The sequence below is a fragment of the Talaromyces amestolkiae genome, assembly GCF_001896365.1.
Source record: "Talaromyces amestolkiae strain CIB chromosome Unknown scaffold4.1, whole genome shotgun sequence".
Lineage (NCBI taxonomy): Eukaryota > Fungi > Ascomycota > Eurotiomycetes > Eurotiales > Trichocomaceae > Talaromyces > Talaromyces amestolkiae.
In genome coordinates, this window is record NW_024468040.1 from 35003 (window position 1) to 60352 (window position 25350).

General features: G+C 46.4%; 9 protein-coding genes across 9 annotated transcripts; 2 read left to right on the forward strand and 7 right to left on the reverse strand.

Annotated features, from left to right (window-relative positions):
- Window positions 1-163: 163 nt before the first annotated feature.
- BHQ10_002615 (uncharacterized protein) lies at window positions 164-3832 on the reverse strand (the record flags this gene model as incomplete). Its single annotated transcript, XM_040874781.1, has 1 exon — window positions 164-3832. The coding sequence occupies one exon, from the start codon at window positions 3830-3832 to the stop codon at window positions 164-166; it is 3669 nt and encodes a 1222-aa protein (XP_040731120.1).
- A 631-nt stretch (window positions 3833-4463) lies between these two features.
- BHQ10_002616 (uncharacterized protein) lies at window positions 4464-5534 on the reverse strand (the record flags this gene model as incomplete). The annotated part of the gene is made up of 1 exon (XM_040874782.1): window positions 4464-5534. The coding sequence occupies one exon, from the start codon at window positions 5532-5534 to the stop codon at window positions 4464-4466; it is 1071 nt and encodes a 356-aa protein (XP_040731121.1).
- Window positions 5535-7262: 1728 nt separating this feature from the next.
- BHQ10_002617 (uncharacterized protein) lies at window positions 7263-9296 on the reverse strand (the record flags this gene model as incomplete). The annotated part of the gene is made up of 1 exon (XM_040874783.1): window positions 7263-9296. The coding sequence occupies one exon, from the start codon at window positions 9294-9296 to the stop codon at window positions 7263-7265; it is 2034 nt and encodes a 677-aa protein (XP_040731122.1).
- A 649-nt stretch (window positions 9297-9945) lies between these two features.
- BHQ10_002618 (uncharacterized protein) lies at window positions 9946-11548 on the reverse strand (the record flags this gene model as incomplete). The annotated part of the gene is made up of 4 exons (XM_040874784.1): window positions 9946-10756; window positions 10840-11147; window positions 11214-11315; window positions 11375-11548. 4 exons carry the CDS (start codon window positions 11546-11548, stop codon window positions 9946-9948), a joined length of 1395 nt encoding a protein of 464 aa, XP_040731123.1.
- Window positions 11549-12934: 1386 nt separating this feature from the next.
- Window positions 12935-15431, forward strand: BHQ10_002619 (uncharacterized protein; the record flags this gene model as incomplete). Its single annotated transcript, XM_040874785.1, has 4 exons — window positions 12935-13312; window positions 13497-13641; window positions 13698-14783; window positions 14836-15431. 4 exons carry the CDS (start codon window positions 12935-12937, stop codon window positions 15429-15431), a joined length of 2205 nt encoding a protein of 734 aa, XP_040731124.1.
- A 1615-nt stretch (window positions 15432-17046) lies between these two features.
- On the reverse strand, window positions 17047-18357 carry BHQ10_002620 (uncharacterized protein; the record flags this gene model as incomplete). The annotated part of the gene is made up of 2 exons (XM_040874787.1): window positions 17047-17465; window positions 17514-18357. The coding sequence occupies 2 exons, from the start codon at window positions 18355-18357 to the stop codon at window positions 17047-17049; spliced, it is 1263 nt and encodes a 420-aa protein (XP_040731125.1).
- A 627-nt stretch (window positions 18358-18984) lies between these two features.
- Window positions 18985-19530, reverse strand: BHQ10_002621 (uncharacterized protein; the record flags this gene model as incomplete). The annotated part of the gene is made up of 1 exon (XM_040874788.1): window positions 18985-19530. One exon carries the CDS (start codon window positions 19528-19530, stop codon window positions 18985-18987), a length of 546 nt encoding a protein of 181 aa, XP_040731126.1.
- Window positions 19531-20230: 700 nt separating this feature from the next.
- On the reverse strand, window positions 20231-22433 carry BHQ10_002622 (uncharacterized protein; the record flags this gene model as incomplete). Its single annotated transcript, XM_040874789.1, has 2 exons — window positions 20231-21746; window positions 21802-22433. 2 exons carry the CDS (start codon window positions 22431-22433, stop codon window positions 20231-20233), a joined length of 2148 nt encoding a protein of 715 aa, XP_040731127.1.
- A 1448-nt stretch (window positions 22434-23881) lies between these two features.
- Window positions 23882-25075, forward strand: BHQ10_002623 (uncharacterized protein; the record flags this gene model as incomplete). Its single annotated transcript, XM_040874790.1, has 3 exons — window positions 23882-23890; window positions 23952-24526; window positions 24589-25075. 3 exons carry the CDS (start codon window positions 23882-23884, stop codon window positions 25073-25075), a joined length of 1071 nt encoding a protein of 356 aa, XP_040731128.1.
- Between the last annotated feature and the right edge of the window lie 275 nt (window positions 25076-25350).

Sequence of the window (25350 nt, forward strand, 5' to 3'; positions counted from 1 at the left end):
ATAACATACGCATCAGTGAACTCTTTCAGACGATCTAGAAAAGTCTCAAATGTAACAAAAAGGGTATCTATCAAACACAAACACGGGCCATCATTTGTTGGTGGCGGCCATTGGTTTTTCCAACAAATTCTGTTCAATATTAATCACTATATCAAAGTTGCATTTATACACCGCTGTTAGTTGCACCGGTATTGAAAATAAGATCAACCCTCTTCTCCCGGTCCCAGACACGCTCCCCATCACTTTTCCGCTTGAAATACGAGACCCGATGCATCGGAATGAACTCTTCGTGGGTTTGTTCAGACTTCCAGCGATCAATAGGCATCTCTTTTTCGCCGACGAAGCGGTCGACATATCCGACTAGGTAGTCGGACGAATCGAATGATGCATCCCATCTGAGCCGATTGAGCACATCACCTGCTGGACGGAGTCTAGGTCCTCCCAGTATTTGTACCGCCGGAGGAGGACGTGAAGATCGTGCTGGTCGAATCCACTGCTCCATTGATTCAGTATCTCCGGCGGTCTGGAAGGTCACAGAATCGTCATGATCTTGTTCGAAACCGTCATCAGATTCGAAATCTTCCACTTGTTCTCCAGTGGTACGTGACCAGTCCGACGTGTCAAGGCGCAGATTTTGGAGGTCGGTTGATTTGGCAAGTGAGATATCAACCCATGAACAGGATTTGTCGAAATAGGTTTCGTCGGCTCGAATTTTTTCAGCAAATTCCTTGAGTAGGGAACTGATTGAAATTTGTGCAGATTGGCGATCTGACTCATTTAGAGATTTCGTCGAAGGTTTTTCGCTCCTTGACAAACCAATGAGCAAACAACCTTGGTATTCCTCCATCCCTTCAAGAACGTCCTCCTCCATTTCAGTAAAACGAGCCGGCCAAATCCGAGCGTGAATATCAGGAAACCCTCGATTGATGTCGACAAGAAGGGAGACACACCGGAACTCTAACCAGCCAAATAAAGCCCGTCCTTTTGCCGCAGCCTTTGCCCAGTAATGGACGTCTACCTTGATATAGCTGTGATAGCCCTCAAAAAATTGAATAATGCTCATTGGGTCCGTAATATCTTTCCAGGTGCTACTTGTGTCGGAAATCAAACGAGCTGCCCGTTTGAATTCCTGCTCGAGAGTTTTAAGCGAGAGCATGGTCGATGCATGGGCAACATTAACTTTGGGTGGATGAATACTTAGAATAACCATGGGCTCTCTGTATGACCGATGGTATCCGGGCCTGGCTGTGTAGAATGTCGTGTCGTATATCATGTCATTCTTCCAATCAAAGTTGGCATAGTAAGAGAAAAAGGTACTGAGAATATCTGAGACGGAAGCCGCACCAGCTGCACCAAAGAGTAGCTTGCAAACGCGAGCAAGAAGCAGAGTGATGTGAATACCGCCCAAATAGCCGAGTTTCGACGAATAGATTCCACGACATCTTGCCCAGGCTTTAATAAAACGGTACGCCTTGCGGAAAGTGCCAAGGTCAGGGATTGTACGTTGAAGATACTCAGAATCTCGAATGGAATTCAGCTTGAGCAAAGACTGCATAGGTAGATCAAAGATCGAATCAGATGAAGGTAAGTTTAAGGCCGATGGCCAACTAATGAGATCAGCGTCAATCATGTCACCAGTAGCGATTTGCAAAACATACCTCTCTGCAGCACTAGTCGCCGCGCAGTATTGTAAATCGAAGCGAACACCACCGGCTTGAATTTCCAGCATTGTGCCAGATGCAGCTTTAACTTTTCTAAGGATATGAATCTCCTGCCACTCCGGACGCCGCAGCTTCTGAATCATTAGAGCTATAAAGATCTTCGGGCTTATAGTCCCGATGACAAGACAATCTATATCCGAGGAAGTATCCCATACACCCAATCCGTATGAACCAACGGGTACCACAACAAAAGAAATGTTAAGTCTTGTTTCAACTGAGGTACCAAGGTTCCGCTGTTGTATTGCGCTTTTCACTAATTCGAACATCTGCTGGCGATGAGCGAACTCTTCCTCTGAAGGGAACATATTCAAGTCGTGGAGTGTAGTATTGAATAATGTGTCGCTGGTGATATGTTGTGTTGCCCTCTTGAAAAACATGACAACATTGTGCTTACCAATGGCGCCCGTTGTCGGGGCATCATTCAAATCCAATGTTGCCCGAACACCCCAGTGATCACTTCCTAGACGCCCTTCTGTCTCTTCACTAGGCAAACCAAACAGATTGAATCCAGTAACTCGGAACTCTTCGCCTTTTGTATAAACACGATCGTACCTTTGTGGTCGACAGTGGTAGCTTTTCCCTGAATTCCCGGCAGCAAGGCTGTTTGCGATAGGGTCGTACGTTGCGCCCTCTTCTCCCTCATACACAGTGCGCAAATTTTCCTTGTAGTTTGTGCTGTAGTCTACCGAATTCGAGCCCGTGGCCCGGCTTCCAAAGTAACAATCGACGAGTTTCGACTCTGCGAAAAGGATGTCCAAGGATGATAGGGTTGCAGCACCTCTTGCTGTGATTGAGTTCCTTTTCAGAGCAGCATTGATTGTGTACGATGAAGAGGGTATGTTGAAATCACCTGCAATGATCCAATTACTATCGGGGTATCTGGTCTGTAAATGCTCGATGACAGTTCGGACTTGAGCATGCTTTGCAACGATAGATGCGTCAGTGAGCCCACAAGTAAGATGAACTCCGGCCACAATTAGAGGAACAAATTCGCTGCGACGAAATACTCCTATGTCTTCTAATTGGAGCACTACACTCCCTTTGTGTGGCTTCTCAAAATTGAGCCATTCCCATCGGAAATTCCAACGACTCAAAACAACAATGTTGCGTAGGCTTGGTAGAGGGCCAATATCGCGTTGGTCAGGTGGGCCGTGACTGCTGAAAGGATATTGGGATCGTATATTCTCATCGTGCAACAGGAACGTGAGGAAGCTATCGGATACTTCTTGTAATACCAGAATATCGGCAATACTTGAACTCTGCAGTAGGTTCTCTAGTAGGACAGGATAGCGTTCGGTTGAGAGAGGGTGAGCAGCATCAGCCAGAACGTTATACGACGAGATGCTTAGTGATAACTGAGTATGTTTCGCTTCACTAGAGGTGCCGATCGACTGGGTGCGCTTCCAAGGTGCCTCTCGTTTATCCCAGTTCGTAGAATCAAAATGAAATGTACTCTCCAGTCGAGTAGAGTCCGACAAGGTTGTAATGTTGTTGGACAAAGGCGTTGCGCTCGGGTAGTTCAGTGCATATTCGCTAGAGAGGTCGAGCTTGCCCCAAACTCTTAATTGATTGAATGTTGAACTGAAAGTGGCTGCCTTTTCGCGTATCGAGATAACGACTTCGGATACTTCCCATTCTACTGGAGGGAGAAGGTCAACTTTGGACATGAGGAAGTCGAGGTCCGATTCGACATTCGCTTCACTCTGTCCAATAGTCAAATGTGGCTGGAAATGAGTATCTAATTGACCAAGAGTAGAAAGAACGCTCCTGCGAATATTTTCGACCTCTTTCCGGCCATTGCCACTACTTGTTGTATAAATTGTGCGGTGATGTTTGTGTGTGAAGAAACCCGCCTTGTCCAAAGTGAACCGAAATGGTTCAACTTTGTTCTGGACAAATCTTGAGCGAATTAATTCAACAACATGAGGTAAGGCTTCGGGGTTGATGAAAGGGTATATGAGATTAACATGTGGTGGCCATTTCTCGTAAGCCTTGTCGTACAAAGCTCGCAGTCGATTGATGTCATGAGTAAGATGGGTAGGAGGTACAATACACAGTGCTGTATCAAATGAACCTAGCGATAGATCCGGAGAACCTTGAGTCGACGCCATGATAGCCTAAATGTTGTACGTGATTCACAAAGATAGAAATAGAAGAATAAAGTAGAACAAGATCAGGACGCAAAATTAAGCGCTCCGTAACGACAAAATGGATTTCTACTCCCAGAAAAAGTTCGACCCAATGGGTACATGCTTGGAGAGGTTTTTATATTCCCAGTCCAAGAGCCCTGATTGAGTAAGGCAGTATATTGTTATTGTCACCAAGCCACATTTGTTTGGCCCAGGCAACAGGGTGTGTCGCAGTCAGGATGAGTCAAAGTGAGCGAGTGTCGCCAGCCAATCACATACGTTTAAGCGCTTGCTAGGCCCTGCTTTGGGGATTATCATGTCACCAACACATTAGGAAAGTGTCTAAGGACTCATTCTATAATAAAGCGCGCGAATTCGAGGGTCTTGAATTTTAAGAGCGATCAATGGCTCCGAAACCTAAACCCTGGAATCATGACATTGGGCGTATCGGGACAAGGAGGGAGCTGAGAGCACGATAGCTACAACCACTAGTCTTCATATATGTGATTACTTTTTTTAGCCGAATCATATTATATAATTTTGAGGCCGAGGGAATATTAAATATTAGGTCATGGGGTATATAGAATGTTGAGGGCTCCCAGATCATTAATTCCTAGAACCAGGTTTGATCAACCCATTGTGAAGGGAGCTGATCACTCAAAAAATCAAAGTCAATATTCACGTCATTTACAAGACTGAAGTTGTCTGTTGGGAAGTCAGAATATGAGGGTTCGTTCAACTCATTTGGTGTCCAAGCACCGAGGGGAGAACCCGGAACCGCGTCGTCGTGAACATTGGCTTGATTCACGTTAAGTAGTCTATCCTTCAGCATTGTCTGACATTTGTCAAAACCCTCCCTCAAAGCCTCCGTCATATCATTTTCTGTAAAAGGGCAGTCTTTAAATCGTGCTTCCGCTCGTGCCATCATCAGTCGAAGGAACACATAAGTTTTCACACTCGTTTCGCCTTCTCGAATTCTATCTTCGGCATATTGTACAAGACGTTGAGCATATTGCAGAAGAAAGCTCTGGCGTTCTTGGTATCTTCTCTTGGTAAGGCTAGATACTTCTGCTTCGGCATCTGGGCTCAGCTCCATGAAAATAAGAATCGCTGCACGAGTTGAGACATCGCGAAACATTCCACCGCCAGAAAGAAGCAGGCGACTATATAAATCGTCATCCAGGAGAGAGATTATGTCCAATGCAGCTTCCAGACAAACTTTCTGTGAGTGGCTGTAGAGCGGATTTTTCTTAGATTTGATGGCATAGACAAAGTGAAGACACATTGGTAAGCGACGAATCAAGTGACTGCAATGGCTTTGGGCAAACTGCGTCGCAGGTAGGCCATTGATCCCAGAGGTAGCCCGATCCAATTTGGCAGTAATTTCGCCACTGGCCAATGCCAGCTCCTTACCGACGGCTAGGATATGGTCGTATGTTGTTTGATCTTGGAGGCTATTCATGAGCGTAGTGACCTGCAGCCTCAGCGGAAGCGATTTTGCTAGAAGAGACTGTAAAGAGCTTTGGTTTGAGCTTTCGGGTGATGCATCTAATGTTTTCTCATGTTGTTGTCGTGTGGCGTGTAGAAGGTCTCTGTCACTAACATTAGATGGTGGTTGAGTATTATAATCCCCATCGTGAATCATAGGTGACATTCCGGAGTCCAGTGCTGCCTGCACATTCATTTCTAGGATCGTATACCACAAACGTCTCCGAATTTGCTTCTGTAACTCATTCATCTCGCCGAGATGGGCCGGATCTTGGTGCAGTCCCATATGCATAGCCATCCTCATTAGCGAGCCAATGGAGATCCATACAAGATCCGCGCCCACATAGTGTATCTGACGACAAAGAATTAGCAGACACTGAATCTGGATACTTTTTAGTGTGAGGCGATCTTTCTCCAGAGGCGCAGAAAGCCATGTCTGTGAGATATGGATCCAATCTTGGGACTTCTTAGCGATGTCGTGACGAACTTCGGCATCCCCATGCAATCGACCCCCAGCAGCTAGGACGAGGCTAAGTTGGAGCAGAAAAGAGCTTTCCGCGCTTTCCGGTTGCTCGAGAAAACTCTTGTACTCCACCAGAAAGGAAGGTTGAAAAATTATACGATAACAGGACTCGAACATATTGAAATACAGCCCTACGAGTTCGTCCATGACTTGCCGATCGGGAAAAGACTGGTAAATAGCAGCAGGAAGACGCCTTCGACTCGGGCGTTGTTTTTTAAGATCTCGAGCAAGTTCCTTGCACTTAAGAATTGCTTTCGCAAAGTCGCCTGATGGATTGAAGCTGCCTTGTTGGAATACCCTTTCATAAAAGCCACCAATGGGGTCAAGAATGGAGAGATCCTCCGCCTTGGGTGTTGTAAGCCGATTTGGTCTGTCCATGGAATTCAAAAAGGGAGAAAATACCATCGAGAATACAGTCATCCAGTGCCCTTTACCGAAAACCCTGGTCTTTGAAATGGTGCCTTGGAAGCGCTCTGTGTTGTTAGGCGACTGCGAGACTTCCGAGGAGCGACTGGCAACGCGGGCCTCTTCTGTCTTATCCCGCACTGTATCACTTGACAAGGTTCTGCTGCCATGGTCTACCAGGGAGCTTCGACGATTACCATCATAGGCACACAAGGAGGTTTTTTTTTGCGCTATACATTGCCCACATGGCATAGCATGATCGCATCGGACTTTACGACGACGACACTCCGTACAAGAATACGCCGGGCGTCGGCGTTTTCGAACAGGTAGTGGACTGCTCATTCTCATCAAGGTATCCGATGTGCACGGGATAGGGATGGTTGTTGAGCGATGCCGTTGAGGCCGAGCGAGCCGCGATCGTTGGCCGGGGAATTTTAGGGTACCAGTTGCGACCGCATTAAGCAACAATATAAGTGGGGCTAGGCTCGGAGTATTCTCGGCGGGCGTTTGGCATAGTGGTATTGCGCCTCATTTGCATTGAGGAGATCGCGTGTTCGATTCGCGCAACGTCCAGTTTTTTGTTGCCAGCCCCATGTCATTGTTTTCTTTGAAGAGCGACGTTTCTTTTTCGCGTTACTACTTAAGTCCTGGTTCAGCTATTAAGTGGCTATAGCGAGAATATGATTTGCAAAAATTTCGCAGATGATTTAGGGCAGTTTGGAGATTTCCCTTGTCTCGATCGACGTTATATATATCCGCACACAACGTCACGCACGAAACTGTAGCACTCTTCGTGTCAGGATAAACCCCAGTGTCTTCAAATCTTTCAAATGCTGGAAACCTACATGTACAATTCCGATATTTGGACGTGATTTCATCTTCTAGAATATCTCTGTAGAATTGAAATCTCACATATATCATTCATGTGTGCATACCTATCCGAGAAATGGACGTTGCAAGCAGGCTATCGATAAATATGGTTACATATGTACAGAACTATGGATTTAAAGCTTCTCGTGAAGCTTTTTTCTTCTCGTATACCTCGAGTAGGACCTTTTTTATGTTGGACTGAGCCTTGGCGAAGTTCGCTGCCGACACTTTTGCTAATATCTCCACTTGTTCGGAGGTCCAGACCAGATTGTAGCTTCCAGACCATTTCGCTGTCGACGGATCAAAATCAGGGACCGCATCTTCATTGCTGAGTAGAGGCATGTAGACGATAGTGTTATCCTTGTGGCAAACCGGAGCAGGCGGATTTGTGACGGTGTGCCCATAGGAATCAGTAACATGAGCTGGCCGGTCACAGAGAACACCATCGTATATCTGTCCATACTTCTCGTCTGAGCGCTTCCCATCGGTGTCAGGAGACGATGATGTTGGTGGTGTATTTGACGGTGCATCTGAAGTTCGCTTTGTATACCGCATACCTCGCCGACTGCCAATTTGATCTACGCGCTCCTGGAATACGTCTTTATGAACATCACTTGATGCGTCCATATGGATGATTACATCCACTTCGCGTTCCGGACGAAGTAAGACATATGTCGGACAATTGTTGTCCAATCCAGAATCAAGCAGGTGGATTCTGGGAGAATTCTCGATACCAGGTGGGCGAGCTTCTCCTTTGCTTACGGGAGTCATATGAAACATGTAATTATGTTCATTGCATGCATGCAAGGGGTGATGCTGCTGGAAGACCTTAGTCTTCTGTTTACCCCACATATGAGTTATCTTCAGAGCGAGCTCGTGGACAGCATTCCCAAGTGAGCCTGAAGGCAGATTTCTCTTGATGGTAGCCAGATATGCGTCCAGCGGMCCCGCCGGTGCACTGGTGCAGAGACCCAGTAACAGGGCTAGTGACTGCTCGGGGAGTTGCATAGTGGAATTACCCTCGTCAAAGGGTCGGCCAAAGCCCCAGGTCGGCACCCAAGATTCGAGTTCATCACAGCCTATTTCGTAAGGAGTCATTTCAAACCATTGATACCAGGCATCCACTGTCTCTGCGTGCTCTTTCGACAGAGGATTATCATCCTTGAAAGGGTGTTCCTTGTCTACCCAATCTTTCCACGGTCTTTCATGGCGGATAGCGGTCATGATGGGAAAAGGTTCTTGACCTTCAGTCAACCATGTTTGAGCGCTGGACCACTTCCACCAGCCCCGGTCGGCATTTGGCTTGTGGCGAATACTTGCGGATTCTTGACTATGGTGAAGGAATAGGTAGCCCGTGGTAAAAACTGAATATAGATCCATCAAGACGACATGCAGATTACTGATCTGCTTGAGTATTAAAGGCCCTAACGTATTGTATGGGCCGTTGATAGCAGTGAGGGTTGTGCGGATCGCCGGATCGGATAGGGGATGATACGGCGAAAGACGGCTTTTGAAGTGATCGAAAATGTGCTCAATCGTGGTATCAGCAAAAGTGTAGTACGCAGCGATAGACCAACATGTGCCGCTAACACCAGCTACGTATGTGATTAGATCCCACAATCCAGCCTTTTTCATTTCTGTCATATAGCCCATATATCCGATCATAGCACGATAGCCACCACCGCTCCCGCCAAAAGCAATGACCGGGATGTCGTCCGGATGGACTTGCTCTGGATCTAGTCCCAAGTACCTTGCAAAATGAACCCGCACATGCATCTTCCTTTTGAGTAGAAATGCCTTCTCTTCCGGTCCCAGATCCAAGCCTTGTCTTACCTGTGCGACTTGCTTGATTTCCGGGTAGCGGATCGCATCATGGATATCCTTATGTATAAGTGATTCTGTGGTGAAGACGTCTTTAACGAGACTGATATCTGCAATGGCTTCGGGAAACGCTGGCTTGACTTTCTTATCCCAGAATCTGCGAACTTTACCCGTGAAGCGATGAGGTTGTGTCTGTTTCTCATCTTCTGCTTCGGAATCATCGGACTGTGGCAGGTAGTGCTGGCGAGCGAGGATTTCTTGTTCGTACTGACGCTGCTCCTCAGTCTCTGACCGTCGGTCAGTACTTCCCCTGAACGCGTGCTCGCTTTCGCCTGCCATGACGCCGAGTGATTCACCGTTCGTGTCGATGATTTGCTTGAAGTACGAACAATATATCTACATCCGTGTGGTAGTATCTCACGTATCATATAAGCCTAGAAACCTGCTAGGTAGAGCAACAGTTCACTGTTTGATATGTACCTGGTCCTGCTATTTACTTCTCGTGTTCATCAGGGTTCAGCCATCGTGACTAGCTGTGACAGTCGGGCAGACCATATCTCCGTCTCTGTCAGGCCGAGCAAGAGATGAAGCAGCAGAGTGAGGCAGGGTGGAGGAAGAGAAGGAGGGGGGGAAGGAGGAGGCCTGAAGACTCGACGAGCATTGTAAATAGCGTTAAGCCAGATACGGAAGCCGTGGTAGCATGTGCCCACCGTTGGCTACTGATTGGCTGAGAGGACGTACACTGCTGTTTTGCTGTTTGTCTTGTTTGCATATGTTGCACTGTCCTTTTCGAAGCTCAACAACGCGACATTCCCTCAGTTACGTTCACTTCCAAAGTTGATTATAGACTATTCATATTACCTGCTCGATTTATTCTCATGCTATTCAATGCCGCAAGCTTGAAATTGATGAACTTCCAATTCGTTTCTGCATAGACTGCTTACATTGTGACAAGTTCCGCAGCTTGACGAAAGACAAAACAATCAACTCAAATAGCAAACTCGAATGCATACGCGGTCGTCGTGTCTACTTGATAGACAGGGAAGGTGACAGTGCCGCCGGAGTACGCATGCCCATACCATCCGAGGTCAGTAGGCGCATTTATCTCACCATAATGCGCGTTGGTGCTGTTGACTGGAAATCCCCAAGTATGCACATTGAGCGTTCCACTACTGGGCAGACCGAGAGCCGTCAGATCGTCCAACTGCAACTCCCATGTTCCTTCCTCGATTCGTACCCCAACGAGGACGCGCGCGTATCCGTCGGTCCCGACAGTGGCGTAGGCCTCCAACTTGAGGTCCGTTGAGGGTGTCGTTCCCACCCGGTAACCCGTCATATTCTGATAATAGTATTTGTACACCTGGTAATCACCATTTGGGAAATAACCGGTGGCGGTAGCCGAGTAATCGCTTGTCGCGTCGGGCTTGGATAGCAATGACGCCATGAAGTCGTGAAGCTCGTAGCCGCTAAGCCAGTTCCCGCGGAGGCCATGAGCATTTATTCTTTCCAGCTGAGCGATCCACCATGCAGATCCGGCTGGAACTTGTTCGCTGAAGACAGCATACTCATTGATGTTGATTGGTTTCGAGGGCATACCGTATGTTGATAGCCAGTGTTGTAGACCTGCCTGTGCTGAGAGGAGATCTCCGCCGCCACCCTCCATGTGCCAGGCGTATTGGTCTGGGATGCTGTCATTGCTAGCTACGTAGGACGCCCAAGCTTCCCACCATGTGTTGCTGGCTAGTGGTTCGCCGGCCGATGCGGGACCGGAAAGAAGAACTTCAGTGCCAAACTCAGCCCTGTTAAGTGTCAGTCTATTCAATCCCGACGCAAGAATTGAAACAACAGTTCAAGAAAGGACAAAAGCAAGAGATGAACTGACCTGAATTTGTAGTAGGTCCTTCCCCACATCTCCAAGTATTGCGACTGTGCTCGGTTCCAGAACCCGCTTCCATCGGGCTCATTCCAGATGTCAATGATCAAGCTCTCGGTCATACTGTTGGCTTTGATGTCCGAGAACAGTTGGGCCAAATAGTCATCCCAGCTTGTCCAGTCCCCGTCATCACCTGGGTAAGGGGCAGACGAATTCTGCGACCCATCGGCTCCCCACAAATCGTGAATTAAAAATATGAAGTTCGCTCCGTGTTCTCGCGCAGTCTTATAATTTGAAAGAGCAGATGCAAATCGGTTCTGCATGTGATTTGGAGTCATGGTCAGTCTTGATCAGTTTCTGAGAGCTTCGAAGATCAGACAGACCTTATATTCGGTCAATCCCCAGATCCAACCGCGCCCTGGAGCTGGAACCTGAGCACCGCCTGCTCGTTCATAATTGTATCCGATGTCCGAATAGAACGTTGACTTTTCAATCACGTTAGCCAAACCGTGCAATGGACTGCAAACTTCAATAGATGGCCTACTGGAATCTGATCCAGAGTATCCGGCACGCCATACAATAGACCAGAAGCTAAATGCTGGGGGGTACCTGTGTTATTGCCAAAGTTTACCACGGCCGTCACTGAATCTCTTTTCAGCACCCGACCTGCCAAGCTGCTGGTCACCATCAGGCATTGAGCCAGCACCGAAGTCCTCATAGTGCCGGTTATGCAATTTTGCTTTGACTGTCTTTGTACTGGAATCTCAGAGGGGGTCTTGAGCTATCAGCAGCGTTTGAGAAATTTCTAGACATGACCGCCGTTTCCTTTTATATTCGCAATGAAGTCAAACGTCATCATTTCTCTGGTGAACACTCAAGGCCATATCCCGGCGGGGATATGTGTGTTCGTGCTGATGCTCCGACAAATTCTACCACTTATTCCATGATGTCCGAAAACTTACTGTGGAGATATTGCGGGGGAATCGTCGGCATCTCATTCACCTACATTGCGGGAATCTTCAGAAGTTGATGGCTCCCTTGTAGATCATTGCGGAGGCGGTGGCCCCAGTTCTATAGCACGCCACAAGTCATATGATTGACTGAAGTACTTGAATCAGAAATTTAACCGATTTGATTATTCTTCCGTTGCCATTTGACGGGTTAAGCGTACAGTAATTTGTTCCCAATTTTGGAAGGTCAATTCAGTCACAACCCCGCCGGGATATTTCCCGTTTGAAATATGTTGAATTTTAGCGTGCTCTAATGATCGATACACAAGATGTTTTGGGGAAATATGTCAGTGGAAAGTTCACCCGAAAAAGAATGCTTTTTTGGCAGTGAGCTCAGAGCTCTCCGTCGGCTCTGGAAAGTTAAAAAGACGAATAGGCCTAATCATTCACAAGAGATGAGAGGGAGGCTTGATAGCTTGATACTGTCTACTCTTTAAAGGCCTGACTGGCATACCCAAGGTCATTCGAATAAAGCTCGAGGCCGAAGAAGTTCGTTCTCAAGCAAGCTACATCTGCTTCGACACAGCTGCCGCCTAGACGGAACTGGGCAGATTAAGCATGTAAAGTTGGCGGCTATTGTTTCTTCAGGTGATGCTTACTACTCCACTAAATTCCACAAGATGTTGGTTGTTCTAGTGTTCTTCCGAGGCACTAAAGCCAACATGAAGAGAGGGTGAGATTTCTGGTAGTGTTAACTTCAAGACTTGACCATTGCTATGCACAGAGCGCCAGCCACAGGGTGACGAGTTGACCTTGTTGATGTGGCTGATTCTAAATCAAGGAGCCGACCAATAGCACCGTGCTACACTACTCCTTGCGATAAGGAGGCGAAGATAGTACGCGTACTTAGTCCGTAGTTAATATGTGTACAGCCTCTGCCCCGCCGACGCACTGAATTCGAGGCTCAGACACCAATACATCTCATTCATTCAAACGGTGTATTCCAACTTCTGTGCGGATCGACCATTTCTAACATCCGAACTCTCTGGTGTGGTCTGGTTAGCTGATTGATCATTGGCCCTCTTGTACAGATGATCAAGTGTGAATATTACGACCCAATAACCACAACTCAAAACAGACGGCAATTTCTTAACATGAACCAGCATCGCTTGGTCTCTGCCCTCCGTGAGCTCCTGCCCTTGAGTGACGGTGAGCTAGAGCAAATTATATTACATGCTAGCGAACTCGATGATGCAGAAGCAACTCAGCATTTTGGAAGCTTGCTTGGAGATTCTCCAAAATCTCTCGAGTTTATCTCGTACTTCCTTGACGCACGAAAAACTCTATCTGTTCGTCAGGATATCGATGCGGGAGACTCATCTTCATTTTTAGCGACCGATTCAGCACACATGAATGAAGAGACTGGAGTGAACGGGTCGCAATTAACTACCAGTGGTTTAGATTCAAAATTGGTTGACCAGAAATCTGCGAGTCAACCACCGCCATATGCCGCGAGTCCAGGGTCTCAAACCGTGAGGAGAATAAATCAGTATACCTCTACTCATCATACCAATGATTTGATTGAAGTTAGCAAGATCAGGGCACGCGATGAGGTGATTAAAACACTTCCCAAAAGCGCATACAGATGAAAAGATGATACGTTGCTTACAATAACACCTAAAGCAAGAAATGATTCAACTGCTACAACGAGTACAGCAAGAGCATCGCATTTACAACAGCGAAATCGAGCCCGAGCATGACACGGGTTACCCTTGCGATTGCTCTATTCATCGATATAAATTGAAGAAATGGGTGAGACTCGGCATACAGGAAAGGTGGGCAAAGGCCGTTATGTATCCAGGTAAATGTTAATTTTGATCATAAGAGATGGGATATCTAACCGTCATTACCCTATAGGAGAGAGATTCTATAGTGACTGCGTGACCGGTCTGCTGTTTGGCATAAATCAGTATCAGCTAACGGTTGTGTCTCCGTATGGTAATCAATCAACAGTCTACTACTCACGAGGACCTCAAGCAAGCTATCATGCCCGTTTCGTTCGTAAAACAAATGAATTGAACCGCAGGTTGAATAGAGAAGCCCAAGCCAAGGTCGATGCTTTGGAGCCCAAACAATGCTTATGGGACCAACCGGAACTTCTATCTTCAATGTCAAGAGTTACTCTTGGTGAACATAAACCCGCAGGGGATGACAAATCTATAGGAGAGCAAGACGCAGAAGACTCAGTGAATGGGGACAATCTTCATGCTAGTGCAAAGCTGAAGGCAAAGTCTAAGCTGTCAAGCTTTAGGAAAGCCATTGGTGTCAGATCTACAGAAGAAAGAAAGAACGAAAGATCAAGCATTCTACGTGTTGAGATTCTCAAGGAAGAGCTTGGCCGGTGGCCAGATAATCAATGGCGGCAACTCGTGGCTGAATATCAAGAAAGAATCGGTATCTTGAAGAAGGTTACTGAACTGCGCAATCAATGTCCTCTTCAGTACTTGCACCTACTCAAGGCTGGTTACTTCGAGCCCATTCCTGTGGAATGGGCAGTCCATCCTTCGAATCCTCTCAAGTTTAAGATAGAAGCCGCGGCTGGATGGAGGGGTATCACTCCGGCATGGAGAGGATTTGAGGACTTGGCAGAAGAACGACTGTATTGGGTATTGAATCATCGTGAGGGTTCTACTGGAACTAGGATGAAACCAGATTTCATATCTACAATGAATATGGCAAGAGAGCGAATGGCTAAAGCAGAAGAACCACCCCCGGTGTACTCCTCTGCTGACGACACTTGCAACCTTCAGCATACATCAGCGGGATACTCTAAACAAGTTTTACCAGCCCCATTTGAACCACACGATCGCCCTGAGTTGCCCACGGATGACACCATGATTCTTCTTGACGTTTCTGGTTCAATGAGTTTTGAGCCTGTTCGTCCAATCTATGATCAATACCTTATCACTCAATACGTACGATCTTCTCAGCCCAAGAACAAAGGTAAGAAGAATACTCGATGTATCTAGATTGCACGGCTTACCACAGACTATAGATGTCGCGAAATCAATTATCCGCCGATTCACAGAGGCATTATCACATGGTGATCAGCACCACGTGGATGGGTATGATCTCGTCACCTTCGCTAGTGAAGCGGAATACATGGGAACTATCAACCAGCGAAACTTTGATGAAGTGTGGAATAACATAACTTTCGGTGGAACAACACGTGTCATGGCTGGATGGCAGCAAGTTAAAGAACTGCACTTTCAAAAACACTCTCAATCGGCCTATCGCCATCCCGTCTACGGATGGCAAGCCGGTCCCGAAACGCCCATGCTTAGATTACTGTTGCTGTTAGATGGCGAAGCCGTAGACATGGACGAGTTTGAACTGGATTTGCTGAGCCTCAATTGGGCGCATGTAACAATCTTCTTGATTGGAGTTGATGGGTGCCCTCATCATCATCGACATGCCAATGAACTTCAGCGGATCAGCGATGTCAACCGGCATGTCTCATTTATTGATGCACAGGGCAATATTCCTGAGAGATATGTGACACACGAATTGCTCAAGCGACATCTAGGATACGACTTGTCAATGGACGATTTTAGACGGATGGAAGGATTACCGACTTACTCGGAAATCTAGGGGTCTTGTGTATCAGAAATCTGTTTGTTTAATGCTTCCTCTTAATACTCGCATTTTCTACCGTTTTCTCAATACTGCCATTCATGTATGCCGTTCACTTATTTGTGCAAACAGATCGTAGTTGGAACGCAGCTTTTCCAAAGACAAATACTCTTGTAAGCGGTTATATACAATGATCCCACATGTATGTGACCTCTGCCAAAGCTGAAAAGAACCTTACAAGCAAGTCTTAAGATTTGGAATTCAGTCGAAGCTTATAGCTTAGTCGCTTCAAGTCTGCGGTTGATCTCATCACATTCTATCTTTTTACCTGTAATCAGACTCCCCTGAAGCGCAAAGCCATTTTCACTGCATCCACGGCGCCTTCCAATTTCATAGGGGGTGGTGTATTATCCAGACAGCATGCCGTGAATTTGTTGGCTTCGGTGATGAAGGCCGCTGTGACACACGAGAAATTTCATTCGCAATCGGATTGGAAAATGATCAATCTGATGAGTACTTCTCTTCTTGCGGCATCTGGAGAAATGTATCATACATCAATCACTGTTACTTTTCCGACGCCCGTTAATCATACATTGGTGATATGATGGTTGTTTGTGCTAGTAGAGATCTTCCACCGGGTACAGAGGTAGCGTTCGAATACTGTAGTCCCGACCTGGACGATTATGGTGTATTCAGAAACAGGCTTGAGCAGGTGTGGGGATTCGAATGCAACTGCAGGATGTGTGAAGCACGTTCAAAAACGAAGGAATCTACGCAGGCTAAAAGAAAGGGTCTTCGAGAGAATGTCCTTGCCGCAATTGAAGCTGGCGGGATTTTTAGAATCGACGGTGCTTTGAAAGATTTCAAGAATACTTATACCAGCTCAAGTCTTGAAGTACCTCGTCTTCAGATCTCGATTCTTCGCTTCTCTTTTGCCAAAAATGCATCTCCTTCAGAATCACCCAAGAAAAGCTGTGGAATATTCTCTTGGATCTTTGTATTCACTCGGTTTTGTGTTTTGTGATAAAAGGTGGGGAGGCTCAGTGGCCATCTCGTACACCCTTGACCCTTGAAATCTGAGGGCCGACGGTGGATCATGTGGTTGATTGCTGGATGATTCTTTCATATTCTTACCATTCTGTTGCACCAGAGCTAGTGTTCCAGGCAGAATCGTATGCCAGGATTTCTTACAAGACTTCCGTTGGCAAGGACGAGACATTCGACAAGTGGAAGGATTTGCTATCGTAGGTTGAAAAATGTCACTTAATTATAGCATGCGTCTACCATACCGTATATGAAGTGACGAAAGCCAATTTTGAATGTAGCAGCATGCATAGATCAATCTTGTATCGGCTTCGAGCCCATTGTCATTTGTCCTAAATCTTGATCTACGTTACATTTATATCATGAACGGTAGTGAATTACCCACCTATGTAGGTAGTGTAACCACCTCATGGGTCGATGATAGCTTACGTAGCACCAAGCGTCAAGACGCTTTTGGCTCTCTTCTTTATTCGTGATTGAATGCTTGTTTTTATCATTTCTGCTTTCGGTGCAAACGCCAATCCTAAGCGTCTTGAGTCTTGCTAATAACTCGGTCTTTAGACACTGGCAAAATTGTATTAAACTATAGCTACGGTTCGAAATACGTCTTCAACCTCTTTTCAACTGCAGTCAAATATGCATTCGTCATCACCCATGAACTGGGATCTGACTTTCCACAAGCATAAGCCAAGTCCTTAGTCATGATGCCATCAACATCTACTGCATCTATACAAGCTTGTTCAAGTGCCTTGGCAAATTTAACCACGTCCTGTGTGCCGTCCAGTTCGCCTCGCTTGATCAATCCCCGAGTCCATGCAAAAATAGAAGCGACAGGATTTGTCGACGTCTCGTTGCCCTTTTGGTATTCACGATAGTGCCTTGTGACTGTGCCATGAGCAGCTTCGGTCATACACGTACGGCCATCCGGGGAAACAAGAATAGAAGTCATTAGGCCCAGAGAGCCGAATCCTTGGGCCACGATATCTGACTGAATGTCTCCATCATAGTCTGTAAGTTTTGTTAGAATTCCTTCCTGTAACTTTTACTCCAACTTACTCTTCAAGGCCATCACGATGCCGCCTTCGCTCTTTATCATTTGCGCCACCATATCGTCAATGAGTCTATGCTCATAAGTGATCCCCGCCGCCTCAAAGTCTTCTTGATAATTTTCCTCATATAAATGCTGAAAGATATTTTTGAATCGTCCATCATACTTCTTTAGCACGGTGTTCTTCGTACTAAAAAAGAGTGGCATCTTCTTTGAGAGCGCAAAGGCAAAGCTGGAATGTGCGAACTCTTCGATTGATTCAGTCGTGTTATACTGAGCGAGGCCGACTCCCCCTCTTTGTGAGAAGTTGTGTACTTCAACTACTTCTGGCTCGCCGCCCTCGGGCGTAAACACCATTTCGAGTTTGCCTGCTGTGTCCAAGACACGCTCTTTCGCACGATATTGATCGCCAAATGCGTGTCTTCCAATTATAATCGGCTTCTGCCATCCCTGTACGAGCCGGGGTATACGAGGGATAATGAGAGGCTCSCGGAAGATTGTGCCTCCTATCGCACTGCGGATAGCAATATTCGGGGAAGGCCACAGTTGCTTGAGATTGAACTCCTTCACTCGGTCCTCATCAGCTGTAATTGTTGCGCACTTGATGCCTACAGAATATTGCTTGATTGCTTCTGCTGCATCTTGTACGACTTGGTTGTTTGTTTCATCACGGAACGGGAGACCTAGGTCATAATATTTGATGTCGATATCGAGATATGGATAGATGAATCTGTTTTTGATATCTTTCCAGATCACTCTCATCAATTCGTCCCCGTCAAGCTCCACGACTGGATTTTTCACCTTGATTTTGTTTGAATTCAGACATCTCGTAGAGGGATTCGGGGACGACATGTGTGTTAGATGACTTCAGAATATTCGAATATGGAAGGGTTCTGACAATTTATCGGTCTAAAAATGCGCATACTGATGAACATAAATCATAATAATAATAATCATCACGGAGTTCTTTTCTCCGTTGGAATTATTGTCTCGATGTTCGTTGGTGGGGGAGGAGGAACTGAAGGAGGAATACCCCCCGCGGCGCGACGTGCTCCGCTCAAAGTGCTATTAAGCCCTTTGGCATGAAGCACGAGTATCTATTGGAATTCAAGTGTCGCGTGGCATGGCTTTAACTATTTGAGTGAGTAGCAATGCGGATCATAAGTCTTAGAAGGCTTTACTACATGATTTGAAAGTGATCGAGAGACTACGTCCTACCTGGCTTTCTCAGCTCAGATAAATGAAGATATTTAGATGTTTACTGGGATACGGATCGTGTCACTCTTGAAGCATGATACAATTATGAGCTCTACCCAATCTATCCATCGAAAACGCTCTTGCTGATGTGTCATAAGCCATAAAGTCATCAATCTCGTACCCACCTATCGACTCCTCTGGGTGACCTAAAAAGAAACACGTTCCATGCCTATGTATCATGATAGCACTGACGACTCTCCAGTGTTGCCCTTCAAGGTACCGTTAGACTTGTGGTCGTACGATGCGTATCCAAAACGCCAGATTCACGTCAATAGTCTGCGTCAAACATGGATCGTCATCGTCGAGATCCATTTGATCCATGAAATCCAAGTGAATAACTCCAACGATCATGACTTTAATTTTTCCCAATCGTAAGGTGTGCTCCCCAAGAAACAAAGTCGAGTCGTTTATCGCGTGACATTGTTTTGTCTCCTCTTTCTCAGAGGTATCATCAGATTGGAAAATCAATGCCAGGGTATGAGGAAGATCTTCGTGGTAAAGAGGTATTAGGCCAGGAGATTGAGGGGCTTTGCGCATGACTCTGACATGTAGATTTCGGCGGTCGTAGGGCGGGAAATCATTTTCCAAGTTGAGTGAAAAATCGTACGTGCCTTCGAAGACTTCAAGGGGGTTTTCGCGTTTGTAGCCGACTTCCGTTGTCGTTTTGATGTTGTGAGAGAGTTTTTCACGGAGCTGAAGGGCAAAGCAAGGTTGGAATTCATCTCCCAAAGGCCTTGGTGTGTCGGTTCGCTCTAATGATGCTGACATGACTGTATCCTGGTCTGAAATTGAGTAGCCCTGGATAGTTTGATGACAATGCAAATCCTGAGTTTGAGAGGTGGATAAGCAAACAAGAGACGTCGCCAGCAGTGCTTCATTGAGGAGGTGAATTTGTGCTGATGTCCAGTTTTAGAATGCACTGGAAGTCTTTATGTGAAATAAAGAATAATTTCAGGATGTGAAAAAATGGGATAACCCAGTGAAACGAATCATGGATTGGCATCTTATTCAGGAACTCAACAATAGTAGCATTGTGTGAGAAAGTCGCTTCATTGAGGTTAAGTGAATAAGGTCGTCAAGGCAACTCTCTCTTACTCTAGTTTGCTCCATTTGACACAATAGTTCAACAATTGAATAGCCATATTTGATAATGACTTCATTTCGGAGACTTCCATCATAAATCTTGCCTAAGTGATCTTATGGAAGGAGCTGTTGGTAATTCCATACAGATTGCCTGATTATTTCTATTTCAATATCTGACATTAGCAGAATCCTTATATATGCAATTGGCTAAAGTAACGTCGCCATGTAGGTCAATTTTGAAGCCTCATTCATATGAACTAAATACCTGCTCAATGCTAGAGGTGAATAAAGGCTAGCCAGTAAAACCCCGTGCAAATTGCAATGATAATGACGAGACTATTAGGATACGGTAGCGATTATATATTTTCGGCGACAATTTCCTTCGTCATCGAACGAACAAATAAGGAAAGTCTGTGTTGGGTAGCCCTTCGCCGCCAGGAGCTAGTAGGTCATAGCCCATGGCCAAACTCCACAGCTCCTCATCTTGAAAGTCCCAGTTCTCATATGGGGAGACTTCAGAATTTTGCTGCATATGATATGTCTGGGCTGTGTCATTTGGCGGGGCATTTGAATTATAAGCCACTCGTCTTTGGTCATCTAACAGGTAAGCTGAGGTAGGCGAAGCATGACTCTGGTTAAGCGAAGATTCGTCTGGGAGACCCCACGAAGACCTATTGCGGTCTAATTCAGAATCTTTTGCCCATTGCATAGTTCTTGCAGCTGGAATATCCCCATGGTTAGGCTGCATCCTGCCTTGTCGAGACGCCTGCTTGAGCATTCTATCAAACCCATTCGCCATACTGAAAACCATATGATTGGCCCCTGCCTTGCAACTTCTCAGGAACTTTATAGTCTCTTCAATCAACGGTCTTGTTTGTTGAGCGGGATCGATGGTGATGCCAATTATGTGCCAGCAATGTGACATTTTTACCAGGAATACCACAGCGAATGCGATCATGGAGTGAAGATATAGCGGCATGCCTACGAGACCTTCTCTGGATCCAGGATCTTCGATAAAATGTCGAAGAAGCGCATGGGCCGCTTCTATCGCTCGCAATGTGAGCGGTCGCAAACTGGTTGGTAGATCATGCAAGTTTGCTAGTGGTCGTCCACGGAGGACTAGCGAATTTAGTACCAAGTCGCTAAAATGAAAATGCAAGTCAATTTCTCCGCTGGGTAGCTGATTCTTCCCATTGTAGGATTCAACACTTCGTAAAGTCTGCCAACGTTCTCTCCACGCACGGACATCTTCCGTAAATCGATAGTGTGTCAAAACTGATGCATCGTCACCACTCATCGTCCGTCTTGGCTCAAGACCAAAAGTTTCGAAGGCTTTGCTAAGAATGACGAATCCAGTCACCTGCGCGATGAGTGCACGATCCTGCGCTGTACACCACGGCGAGTTGAGTAATACTTCGTAGTCCTTGATCGGCCTCAGCTCTGCCATCACAGGCGGCCGGCCGTAAGCGATGCTTGACTGGTGATCAAGGACGAAGAGAAGGTACCACAACCTCGTTTTCTCAAGCGATTCACGAAGGGCATCTTCGGTAATGTCAGGCGTGTAAAATGCCTCGTAAAATGCATGGTGGAGATGGCATTCGGTGGCCATTCGAATACAAAGTCCACTGAGTTTCCAGCTAAGATCGGGTCGCCAAAAGGCTGCAATGCAGAGCCCACGGATATCGTCTAGTGTGTGGAAGCGGTCAAAGATCGCTGACGAGACCAGCCCGAGGAAGCGACCATGACAAATTTCGTGTATTTGTTCATAGCCAGATATGTGCAGCGCACTAACAAGTATTATGGCAGTGAATAGTACCGTAGAGGAGGTGCGGACCGTTTCCAGAGTAGCGTCTGGCGGGATTGTTGCGGAATATAGACGAGGCGATAGCAGGGCTTTGAATCTATACAACGAACATATAAATTTGTGGTCTTTGTGGAAAGAAAGGTATATCGTACACTTCAAACATTTCTTCGGCCTGTTCATATGTGATGACCTTTTCTGAAATCAAGTCTGTATCCATGCGCCGCATGCCGCCTTTCCGCCTTTGCTTCCCGCTACGCAATTGACTAAAAAGACCATTTAATCTAGTGGCCTCAATTAGACTCTGCATCGGACCAGGTGAGACATCGCGATCGCCTCTTTTTGGTATAGCAATAGCTGGCTCTTGCGAATTCTGGCGTGTCGACCGCGGAGACTGGACAGGTTCGACGATGGGCGTTTGTGCATACATATCCAACGCGGGCATGTTCAACTTTTCCAAAACATCCTCTAGGGCCCTTTCCAACTTGAATATTGTAATGTTTGTCTGCTGCTGCCATCCCTCTCCGTTCTCCGTATGTATCCATGGCTGTCTACGAATGCACTGCACACCGAGTCGAAGACAGCGTGAGCAGCTGCCCATGTCTCGATCGGCGGAATCGCACTTGATCTTTAACTTGCGACAGCTCGAACAGGCCTTTCCTTTACGCGACATTGGAACAACTGAGACAGTATCTGGCGGACTCGTTCGCTTTTGCTTCTTGGTAGGCGGGCCCGATACACCTACCGTCGAAGGGGCGCCGGGTTCCATAAAACCAGTGTTGTTCATGATGGAGAGTTTGACTCGTGATTTTATTCACATTTCAAGTATTAGTTCAATTTCGATCAGATCCTATAGAAAATGAAGGTCTCATTGATGGCATTGGACTGGAAGTTTCATGCTGCGACATGAAAGCAGGCGACTTTAGGTAAGACACGACCAGCATCTTTTGTTTTCTCCGCACGGAAGGCCGACGCTAATCCATTTACGGCTGGTCTAGGGTATGTGACCATCTTCGGCTTAGCTCTGTTGTGTACAGCTTTTCATTGGCTAGGTGGACGTACACGCTCCACTATGAACCCAAGCACAGGATCAGGGCTTCCCTGGTCACGCTTTGGATGGATCTTTTGAGAGATGCTTGGAGGATTTACGGAAGATGCTGGAAGGATAATATTGTGCTGTATAACATATGTTTGCGCCAACTTGCATTTCTTGAGCACGACTCGTTAGTTTCGACCTCATGGTCCCGAAACACCAGAAGCTGAGTGAAGACTTGAGGCAAGGAATGACTCGGATGCAGGGATATCGTGCAAAAAGTATTCAACGTAACCTCTTGTCTAGCTTAAAGTTTGTACCAATCCCTTCTCAACCATGTGAAAGGCATTGATAATGTGGTTCTACACCGGGGGGCAAAGCTTTGAGGTTCGGGGATTCGTCCGATCAATCTTCTATCCGGGCATTTTGCACAGGCGCTGCGAGACATTGAAAGAAGCAAGAAAGAAGATGAAATTGCAATCATAGTCGCCACATCAGTAGAGTCTTAGCGATTTCGATGATGTCTTATTTATCAGTAGAACATAAGGTAGCTCAAACATAGGCAAAGATAAGGCTACATAGGTACGCGTACGGTGACGCAGCCGAGATGGCGAGCAACACATTTTGATTGGTAAACGTGGCGCGAATAAACAGTGGAGCAAGTAGCTGAAAAGCAAGAATTGCCTAACAGTTACGGCTGGATTTCATCGCTCGTCTGACATAAAACCTCGATGCTATCCTTGCCTTCTCCATAGTAATTGGTTGGGATTCCGGAAAACCGGGGAGATTCTAGTGTGGAGAAAAGAAGAGACCGCTGTCAACACCGACTGTTGCCGTCGGCCATAAACGGCACAATGCCGTCGCTCATCCCGTTAAGCCTCCGGACTTTATCCGGACGCTAAAACATGCCCTTCATACTAACCCTTAACAATTGATTTAGTATTGACTGCTGCAAGGTGAGGAGTAAACTTGGAAAATCCATTCTGTATTAAAAATCTTTGTGCCCACTTCCTCCCCGCAGTGCGCGCCATAAAGACCTGAAATTTGTGTTGCGCGCGGAAGCCTGAATATCCGACACTCCCTGCCGCTTGCATCTTATTATTGCTCGTTACTATCTACGCGAAGTTTCATCTGATCTTCAGAAATAATAAACGTGACCAAGAGCATCAAGCAATTCATTGCGAGCAGATGCAAGAATAAAAATGTCTACTGTGTGTAAATCTTCGAAACTCATGGTTCTGAAAACTATCTGTTGCTAATGAGACTGCTCAGAATAACACATCGTTCCGGCCTCGTATTGCGATCACTCTCGGTGATCCGGCTGGTGTCGGTCCTGAACTCGGCGCAAAACTTCTGGCTGATGCTAATAACAGAGCTCGAGCAGATCTGATTGTGTTGGCCGATAGAAGTGAAGTAGAAGCCGCTGCTGCTGTCGCTCAAGTCACAATCCCCATTGCCGAACAAGCAGGCCCAGACAGTGTCCAGGTTCTCGACGATGGGACTGCGCCCACTACTCCGATTGAGCGTGGAAAGATCTCCGTGGAGGCTGGAGCACGCACACTTTATCAGCTGCAACGCGCAGTGGCACTAGTCAACGCCGGAAAAGCCGATGCTATTGTCTTTACTCCACTGAACAAGACCTCACTGCATATGGCTGGGATGCATGAAGAAGATGAACTCCGATGGTTCGCTATGCACATGGGCCATGAGGGTACCACAAGTGAAATCAATATTATCCCAGGACTCTGGACTTCACGAGTCACCAGTCATGTTGGTATTAAGGATGTTTCCGCCCGCATCAACAAAAAGGGAGTCAAGGATGCAGTTGAACTCTTGCACAGTCTTTTGTGCGTATGCACCATCGCTTCCTGAATTGCTGTTCATATCTAACAAACGTCATCAAAAATAGGTCCGACTTCGGCATCCCGAATCCTCGCATCGGTGTTTGCGCCCTCAACCCACACAACGGTGAAAACGGGATTTTCGGCCGCGAAGAGATTGATGAGATCAGACCCGGTGTTGAGATGGCACGATCTACCGGAATCGACGCAAAGGGTCCATTCCCCTCCGACACGATCTTCGTTGGTCGCAAAAATTACGACGGCATTGTGACCATGTATCACGACCAAGGTCAGATAGCCCTCAAGATCATTGGATTTGATGGTGGTGTCACAGTCCAAGGTGGATTGCCTGTAGTTATTGCTACTCCTGCTCACGGAACCGCCTTTGACATTGCTGGCAAGAACATTGCCAGTATCAGAAGCAGTCAAAATGCTCTCGACGTCGCCATTGCAGTCGCTAGCAAGAAGGTTGCAAGGGAACATGCAGCTAGGATTTCAGAAGTTCCCTTGAAGGCGAGCGTCAAACAGGTTGAGGTTGCAGCTGTTGCAGTATAGATGTGAATGTATGAGTTGATATCTCCTTGTTTTCCTGCATTTTCTGACCATGACCAAAGTTGAAGATTTTGTCCTTAGATTTTCATAGAATGAGTGAATACCTCCCCCATTTGATTTATTCTTTTCTCAATTCCCGAGATATTTCATATTAGATACGTTGGGTGTGACTAGCAGATTTCTGCAAACTCACCTAATATTCTCCTAACATATTATCATGAGCCTTGGAAACTAGTGCCAAAAAACTATACCAACAAACAAATTTAGAAAATCTTAGT